The 9,052-nt window shown below is 49.8% G+C and overlaps 1 protein-coding gene across 2 annotated transcripts in view; it reads left to right on the top strand.

Annotated features, from left to right (window-relative positions):
- LOC119261103 (ADP-ribosyl cyclase/cyclic ADP-ribose hydrolase 1-like) overlaps positions 1-5,120 on the top strand; it is a 102,953-nt gene extending 97,833 nt beyond the window's left edge. For both annotated transcript variants that reach the window (XM_054688059.1, XM_037530327.2), the window contains exons 5-8: positions 21-100; positions 1,800-1,883; positions 2,237-2,317; positions 3,963-5,120. In XM_054688059.1, the coding sequence (XP_054544034.1) occupies positions 21-100; positions 1,800-1,883; positions 2,237-2,317; positions 3,963-4,104 (387 nt within the window). In that variant the 3' untranslated portion in view covers positions 4,105-5,120. The remainder of the gene's footprint in view (positions 1-20; positions 101-1,799; positions 1,884-2,236; positions 2,318-3,962) is intronic.
- Positions 5,121-9,052: the final 3,932 nt, after the last annotated feature.

Below are 9,052 nucleotides of genomic sequence, written 5' to 3' on the forward strand. Positions count from 1 at the left end.
GGTTCTCTTTTGTTTTTCAGTTTGCAAAAAATGCCTGTAAAAAGGTCCCTGTGTTACTCAATGGGTCCAACAAAGAGTCTGTCGCCTACAATGGATCCAGGTACATGATTTCTGTTTCTGTGGTCAGCATCACCACCTATGGGAAAATTTGTCTCTAAGAGGATATGATTTTTGTGTTTAAAGTGAGGATGGAAAATTTGGACTCAAAGGGTAAAAGTTGTGTCTCTATGGAGACCTTTGCCTTCCTTGTTGGTACTTCTGTCCAGTTGCTCCTTTGCATCAGCCCTGAAGTGGTCCTTGCTGCGTGTCTCCTCCTCCTCTTGACCCTTGTGATCTTTTCAATGTCTCTCATGACCTTCCATCTTGTCCATTCCCCATCTTTGTTCACACTTTTACCCCAGAACACCTTTCCCCACACTGCACATTCTCTAAATTCTCCGTCCTGTAGATCTGATCTGACTCCTCTCTGCTCCATGCACAGCGTGAGACTCTCACCCAGCTGTGAAATGACAGTGGAGCACGTCAGGCGTGGTGGCAGCTGCAGGGCCTTTATCGCTCAGGGCTGGTGTTGTCACAGTGTGTTGTGAGGGTTCCAGGGGTGGACTCCAGAGATCATCGTGGTCGCCATGTGACCCCAGCAGGGCACCTGACCTCTGCAGCCCCTGGACTAGGAGCCGGGGTGTGATGGTGATGTGAAGATCATCTGAGCTGATGCACGAACAATGTCCAGCATCTTTGCCCACAGCAGAGGAAAAGACCGAGGAATATCAGCGCTAATTCTCCTTGAATTCATCCCGGAATCTACCCCATCCGAGTCTCTGTCTCCCACTGCCCCTGTATTTACATCTGCTTCCACCTCAGGGACCTTTTCAGTCTGTGTTCTCCATCTTCAGGGCACTCTGGTGCCCCAAATTTATTTTCCTTCTTTTCTGTTACGTCTAACTCCACAAAGGAGCATTGGCATTTATATATTTTTCTGACCCCAACTTTGTGGACTTGGGGGTAAAAACATTAACATTCCCCAATTCTATATCTGGTATTGGGGGTCTAGTATTTGCACAAGGAATGACAATTGTCAGACTCATGGGGAAGAGTTGGGGACTGGGGTTAGAGCAGGACATCAGCGTTTTTCAAAGCAGTGCTTCTCAAGCTCCAATTGTGCACCCCGGGGTCTTGCCTGTGCTCCCCAGGGGCTTTGCAGCAGTAGGTTCTGACTCAGCAGGGAAAGCTCAAATGTGGCCTAAGACCACCTTTTGGAATAAGAAAATGCAAAGAAACGGGCCTCCCCTGGTGGCACAAGCAGTTGAGTGCAGCGCTGTGAAGCTGTCTGCAGGCAGCCTCTGCCACAGGGGTTGCATCCAGGCTGGCTGGCAAGAGTCCCACATGGCCCAGCAGAGCTCTCCTTTGGGCCCATGGCTCCCCTCAGCAGTATATTTCATCAGTGTGCCTGTTCTGGTCCCCACTCTGTCTCTGGTGAATCCTCTCACCCTCCCCAATCTGGCCTGTACCCTGGTTCTTGGATAAAGAAATGAATAAATCTTCAAAAAAAAAAAAAAAAAAACCAAACAAACAAAATGCAAAAAATCCCTATTGATGTGCAGATATGAGCTCTTGTTTTGAGAACTTTGTTCAGAGGGTTGAACTGAATGAGTACACTGGGTGTTTCTAATGCAAATTATGGGTCAGTGTCAGAGAGTAGCTTCTAACCAGTGGCCTCAGGCCTGCTGGCTTTGACAGGCACTAGGAACCTGGTTCAGTTTGTGGTTTGGGGCTAATGGTTTTTGTCTCTTTCATCTCAGTGTTTTTGCAAGTGTGGAAGTCCCTAATTTGTCTTTAGCTGTTACCGCACTACATGCCTGCGTGATCCATGACAGCGAAACCAGGTATCTGTTGCTCCTTTTTACTCCTGTATTCTCAGGGTGATTTCAGGAACTGAGCCATGAAAGAATCCCTAGTCACAAGAATGTCCTGGGAACAGACTGGGGCAGGGATGGATGGGGAGTCACTCTCCCCTCAACCCAGCCCAACCACTCTCTCTTCCTTTCCTCTCCATAATAGACACCCACCTAGTTCCCACCTTCTGCTCCCCTACAGCTGGGAGCCCTTAGAAGCTTCCTCTGCTCCACTCTTTGCCCAGAGCCTGGCCCAGGGCCTGCCTGCTCCTCAGAAGAAACTAAGAGATTCAAGAAATGTCTGTGAGATCTTGTCATTTTAACACTTGCCTCTTTCTTTCCAGGGACTCATGCTCAGGCTCCATACAACGACTGAAATCAGATTTAAGACGAGACATTGCATTTACTTGCGAGCATACGGACAGGTCATTGATTTTTTTCTTAAGGCAGGAATGGCATCTTGGTATTTGTAGGCATTTTCTCTCTGCCTCCTCTGTGTCAGGAGGTCTCATGAGTCCCTCTTGTTCCTGGTGGTGATGGGGATGAACTATCCTGATCTCCTTCCCCTCCCCCGCCCCCCTTCTAACTACCCAGGAGGGTTCCCAGCCACCCTGGGCCACCTGCTCATTCTTCCTTACCTGTCCTGTCACCCCTGTTCCGGGCAGGGTCGGGGAACCCAGAACCCCCAAACCTGCCAGCTCTAAATAGGCTCTGCCATCTGCCCTATCAAGACAAAACATGCAGAAGACCTGTCATGGAAAGGAACTTGGAAACAATTAGTGGGCAACAAAGAGGAGGGAGAGAATAGAGTTTCCAAAGAAGCCCCCACAGTTACCCATCCCCTTGAGGGTAAAAGCCCAGCCAGACAGGGTTGGCCCAAGCGGGGCGCTGAGGCCCGAGAGCCGGCCCCCAGCCTAGGGTTCTCCTGGTGGGGCCCATAGGAAGGGGCAGAAGGGGCTGGCAGGTCTGCAAGAAAAGGAGCAAAATCCAAAGCCAAGTCAAGATAAAGGCTGCCATTGTCAGCCTCCCCACGGGTCTGTCCCGCACGTCTTTGGCGCTTCAAGTGTCTCCTTCCCTGTCCCCCAAGTCCCTGGTCCAGTCCAAGGCTGAGACATAAGGGCGGCTTCTTGGCCTGGGTCTCTGATCTTCCTGCCTCCTCCAGGTCTCCCTCCTGATGGCTCCTCCGTCTCCCAGGTTCTCCAGCTGCTCCTCCTTGCTGGGCTCTGCCCTTCTCTGGGGGAGCAGGGAACTGGGCCCTCCCTGTTCTGTGGATGCTTTTCCCCCCTCTTTCCCTGAGTCTATTCTCTGGGGGATCCCGGGCCACCACACTGGTGAGGATGGGGGAGCCACACTTCAAGCCTCTGTGCCATTGGCCTTGGAATGGGCTAGAGACAGACCCGAGTGTTCAGAAGCCCGTGGGTGCTGGTCTCTGTTCTAAGGCTCCTTCTCTGCCTTCAGCTCAATCAGCCTGGACTCTCCTGTGATGAACCCCCTTGCTCCCCCTCTACCCCTCCTCCACTTGCCAGCCCCTCCCTCTGGGCCCTGGTGCTTTGTTTTCTTGTTTTTATGGAAATGAGAGTCACTCACCAGCTAGATCCCCCTGGGGCTGCTCTGTGCAGAGGAGGTGAGGTCCTCCTGCTCCTGCCTTCTCCAGAGTCTAGAAACACTGCAGCTTCTCAGGCTTTGGCTCAACATTCTCTCAAGAAGCTCCTGAGGAGAAGAGAGCAGGTCATCAACAGATAATTTGGGGACCCTCGTCTCAGGGTGCTGCTTTTGCTGTCCTTGCTCATCAGTTGATGTTCATGTTGGCAGCTGTTAAGTGTGAGAGCCGGCAGGTCATTTCTATCCTTGCACAAAGGGATTTTGTCATCAAACTCCCTTCAAAGTATTTACTTCTCATTTTATTTCTCACTCTTGACTTGGCCCTTCTCTGTGTTGTCAGGAGATGGGGTGGGTGCTGCGGGGCCCATGGGTTCTTTTGTTACTAATGAAGGGGTTTTTTCATTGTCAAATTAACCAGACCCTTTACTGAGCTGCCTCTTGATCTCCATTTTTGTTTTCCTGTCACAGGAAGTCATTTCCTGCATGTCTGAATCGTGGGGTTTCACAATGCAAATCTGTATTACGGGACAGTGGCGTGATCGGTTTAATCGTTGCACTCTTGCTGTCCATCAACCTGCCTGACTCGGGAGCCACACTGGTGGGGAGCTGAGGATTTGAGGGGAGCCCCTGTCATTTCAACACCGGACAAGACCTTTCTCTCCAGTCTTAACATAGCTTTTGTTTTGATGTGGTATTATTCAAGAGAAATCATTGTATAATATTAGAATGAAAATGTTATCCTGAATTATTTCATTTTAACTCTCCTATGAAGGGTTTACGTTGGGTATCTGTGGGCAGCCTCCTTTATAAAAATGAGCACATTTTTCAGTATGGTGCATATTGGTGCTGTCAAGTCCAGGAAGACAAACACCCAAGCTTTCCAGAAAGTGTCACATTCCACATGAACGGCCTTGTGTCAGGGTCCATTTTGAACCCTTTAGGATCTATTGATAGTCAGACTATAAATGCCATGATCATGGTCATGTGGGAAAAGTCTTGTGAGAGCTTCCCAGTGCTTGGTGCGCTGCGCAGTGAGGTTGATGTTATTATCTTCCATGTGTTAGATGAGAAAATGGAAGTGCAGAGAGATTCTATCACTGGCCTAATGTCATAATTTAGTTCAGGAAGAGGATGATTTTGAACTCGGGTCTGTGGGACTCCAAAGCACATGTGCTCTCTGTTTTGAGGACTAAACCACAACACTTAACGTGCCTTATGTTTTCCACCAGTAAGTGCCTGTGAGGTTAAATACAATAAAATCTGGAATGTGATTTTTCTGAATGACTTGAAAACATACGTTTCTTCCTCCATTCCGCAGGGCTCATGGTCTGCTTGGCAGTGCGCGTGCGTGCCTGACCCTGCAGGTGAAGCTTCTCCCTTTTTTCTTGATCAGTCTAGTTTGGGGACTGTCAGCATTTTCCACTCATTCAAAGAAATCAATGTTCAAATTTTTAAATTGTATTTTAATCTTCTCTGTATCGGTAGAGGTATAGAAATTCATCCTAGTTCCTTGGGGTTTCTTTATTCATCTGACTGCAATGGAAGCTTAAACCATGGATTTTTGTCAGTTTTTTTTTTTCTTTTCTAACACATACATTTGCTTCAATAAAGTTTTCTCTGAGTGCTCCCGTGCCTAAGTTTTAATATGTCTTTTCATTATCATTCAGTTAAAAATATTTTCTAATTTCATTATTTAAAAACATGTTGCTTCCTTTTCAAAATTGGAGATTTTCTTGGTTATAACAAACAGATGTGTTGAATGAAGATTTGACAAATAAATTGGTACTCCCTTGGATAGCGCTTGGATTATTAAGAATTGCACAATTTTGGATCAGGCACTTCTGAGTTCCTATTTTGGGGTCACTCTATGACCGGGAGAGGGTTACCTGCTGCCCCTGAGCTCGAGCTTCCCTGCCACCCAAGTGAGAACTATAATAATCCCATGTCAGTGTGGTGGGGACGACAAAGACGCAGCAGTGAACAGTCTAGCACAGTCAGTCCAGTTCGGATCCTTTTCCCCTGGCCCTGACTGGCCGTCCCTCTCCCTGCAGGAGCCTTTCCTCTCCCCCACTGTGCTCTTCTCTCCTGAGCACTGCTGTGGACTGTCATCTTGTCTGGGCATGAGGACAGGTGCTTGGGCCAGGTCCATTTAAGATTCAGACTTCCCCAGTTCACCCACCTTTCGGATGTTTCTTTCTTTTTTTTTTTTTTTAAAGATTTATTTATTTATGCATCCAAGAACAAGAACCCCCACACAGGCCAAGGTGTGGGGGTGAGAGGACTCACCAGAGACAGAGCGGGGAGCAGAGCAGGGGGATGTACTGAAATACACTGCTGAGGGGACAGGCGAGGGCTGCCGCGCCATGGGGGTCAGCTTTTCCTCAGAGGACACAATGGAGAGGCTCACTGACTGGTGACGAGGGTCACAGGAGGGAACAGCGCAGAATGTGAACCAGAAGGAAGGATTCCACAAGCTCACACCCTGCATGTGAGAACCACGCTCACCTGCTTCCTCTCACCCTCCATGAACCCGAAGTGCAGCTTGGCCAGCAGAGATGATCTCCTCCAGCGAACTGCAGCAGCCCCAAGTCTTCGGCATTCCTCATGAAACAGCCCCTCCAGATCTCCCTAGCATGGAACCCACTTCCAGCAAGCACCCCCCTCCCCAACACTGTGCTCAGAACTCCCTTTGCTGCTTCTACCCTGATTCATTATCTTCCCTGGTCATCCTTGGCGTCCACCCCCGTCAGCCCCCTGGAGGGACATCCTCTTCACGGATCCTCTCTACAATCTCCGGTTCCAGATCCTAACGTGCCCTGTGCTAATCAGCTTGTCAGCAGAAAGCACACGGGGCACTGAAGAGATCCATGAAAGAGACTTTAAAGGGGGCCATTTCCAAAGACCTGGGCAGGGTTCATGGGACAGTCAGGGCTGCAGCGCCCAGTGGGGAGCATCAGGGGGCGCTGTTCCCACTGCAGGCCTGTGTTACTGGGGTGGGTCGGGGATGGCTGGGGTCTCTGGAGAGGGGCCACCTGCCAAGAGTGGCTGTGGGGGAGGAAACAGTCACTGCTCACACCTGAGCCTGGAAGAGAGGGTCAGGAGTGACCCAGCAGCTGATTCTGGCTATGTCTGGACCCCCCGCTGCTGCCATGATAGTTTCAGGGCCTGCCCAAGCCCCCACTCTTTCTTCCTACTCCACCCCCCTTATTACCAGTGTCTCCTATTGGCACAACCCAACCAGGTGCCAGAGGGCAGGGAGTCTACAGCAGACACCTATGGAGAGTCGTCCTCAAGTTCTTAGTCTCCTGTTCTTTGCAAATTCTCAGGACTTTGGCATCAGACTCACAACTCCGTTTGGAATCTGAGATCTATTTTATCGGCACATCTCCATTGAAAGGGCAAGTTTACCCTTTTATTGCACACGCCTTTTATTGCACGTGTCTGTTACCGCTTTCTAGCTCTAAGTATTTCCAACAGAGGAGTTTAATGCAGGGATTTATTGTGCTCATAATAAAAGCGGTCAAGAAGTCAGATTGGGACAGGAGAGGACCAACAGTGGTGTTATTGTTCTCAAGACTTTGCTGATTAGCACAGTAATCCTTTTGCTCTGCACCATTTGCTCTGTGGACAGGGAATCTGAGCAGGCTCCTGTGGAATGGCTCCTCTCTGCCCCTCTGTGGTTTCAGGTGGGGCTACTCACCTGGGGCTGGAGGATTCAAGATGGCCTCACTCATGTGTCTGGTGCCCTAACAGAATGGCTCAAGCATCTGGGGGAATGGCTGGGGTGACTGGTCTCCTTCTTCTCGTGGTGTTGGCTGGGATCACTCATAGGCAGGGAACCCAAGTTTTCCCCCCTAGATTTGCCTCTTCTGTCCATGCTGATATCCTGGACTTTCCATGGTTGTCTGATTCCCTTTAAGCAGAAGCAGAATCTATTGAGGGTCTAAGGTCCCAGCCCAGAGACCCGACTATCACCCTGACTGTGTCTGTCATTCAACCCAAGCCACAGCACAGTGCTGATCAGGCTTGGGGAATTGGCTCCATCTTATTTTGGGAAGGGGGACATGATGGTCCTCTCTACAGATGCTCTACCCCAAAATCCAGTGGGTCAGCCTCATCTTCTCCTGCTGTTGAAGCCCTGCAGAGTACCCCGGGCTATCTAGGGCAGGGCAGGGTCTTGAAGGGGAGAAGGGATAGTGAGAGAAAAAGGAATGAAGTAGAACTGATAAGTAATTCTGACAGATTTGCCCTGTTAATCCTGGGAATGCAAACAGCCACAACTCCCTCTCTCCAGCACTATCTGTCTGCTGCAAAGAGCATCAATCAGCCAAGACATTGTCTGATGAAATCTATTCATGTCCTTAGTGTTCTTCTCTGACAGGACTGGGCGACCTTTGCCAATTTAACAGTTTGGGAAAGAGCAGAAAGCTACCTGCCACACTGGTTCAACTTCTGAGGGGACAGAGACACTAGACAGTTTTTTTAAAAGATTTATTTATTTATGCACACAAGAGCTGGGGTCCAGGTCCAGGTGCGGAAGGTGAAAGGATTCACCAGAGACAGAGTGGGGACGAGAACAGACAGACTGATGAAGAAGCACACTGCTGAGGGGAGCAGCAGGTGAGTCAGGAAAGGTCTGCTGCACCAGGTGGGTTGCTCCCTGGCCAATGGGAATTTAACTTGTGCTGAGTGGCTGCAGACAGCTTCATAGGTTGCATCTTAACCCTTACGCCACCAGGGAGGCCCGACACTTGACTCTTTGAATCCACTCTACAGGTTGATCCTGACCTGTCCTGCTTCCCCTGAGGGAGGTCTCTGCTTTGATGCTTTCGCTTTTGCTACCACAGTGTCCTAAATAGTGTGTTTTTTTCACACATGTTTTGGGTTCCCACAATTCAGGTGAAATAAGGAAGCTGAGACTCAATGAGCTCTCTGCCCAAATCCCAGAGCAGAATAAGGGTGGTCCTCATCCCTCTCTTTCCAGACTCCACAGAGCCTCACACCATCTCGAGCTTTCAGAAGTGTAGACCTTGAAAGCTGAAGGGAGGCCACTGGCACAAGCCCTCTGCGTCACAGATTAGCAACCAGAAGCACAGCCAGGTCAATATCTACCCAGTCATCCAGCCCCTCTGCGTAAGACAACCTCAGGGCTGGAGCCCAGGATTTCTGGTTCCCAGGCCATTGCCCTTAACTCGATTCCCTGGAGTGAGAACCTGACAGTAGATTATTACTATGTGGCTGAGGGGAGCAGGGAGGGAGGTGACAAGAGGCATGTGACTTTTGAGGAACTAGAACAGAAGAGAAAAGGCCCCATCCAGCTTTCACTCACAGTTTGTCCTCAGCCAGTGGTTCCTGGGCTAATCCCCCAGAAGCCCCGGGGGCCGGGGCCTCTCTTTGTCCCATCCCGGGGAACACAGTGTCCGTTGCCTCTGGGTTGCCGGGTGACCAGTCAGGTCTCAGAGTCCCTCACAGCACACTGGTCCTTGACTCAATCAGATGCTGCTGTTTTCAGTTCCATGGAAAGAAAATGTGTTATTTAAAAAAAAAATTGCTTTTTA

The sequence above is a fragment of the Talpa occidentalis genome, unplaced genomic scaffold, assembly GCF_014898055.3.
Source record: "Talpa occidentalis isolate TD23 unplaced genomic scaffold, MPIMG_talOcc4v2.1 talOcc4.6, whole genome shotgun sequence".
Taxonomy (NCBI): domain Eukaryota; kingdom Metazoa; phylum Chordata; class Mammalia; order Eulipotyphla; family Talpidae; genus Talpa; species Talpa occidentalis.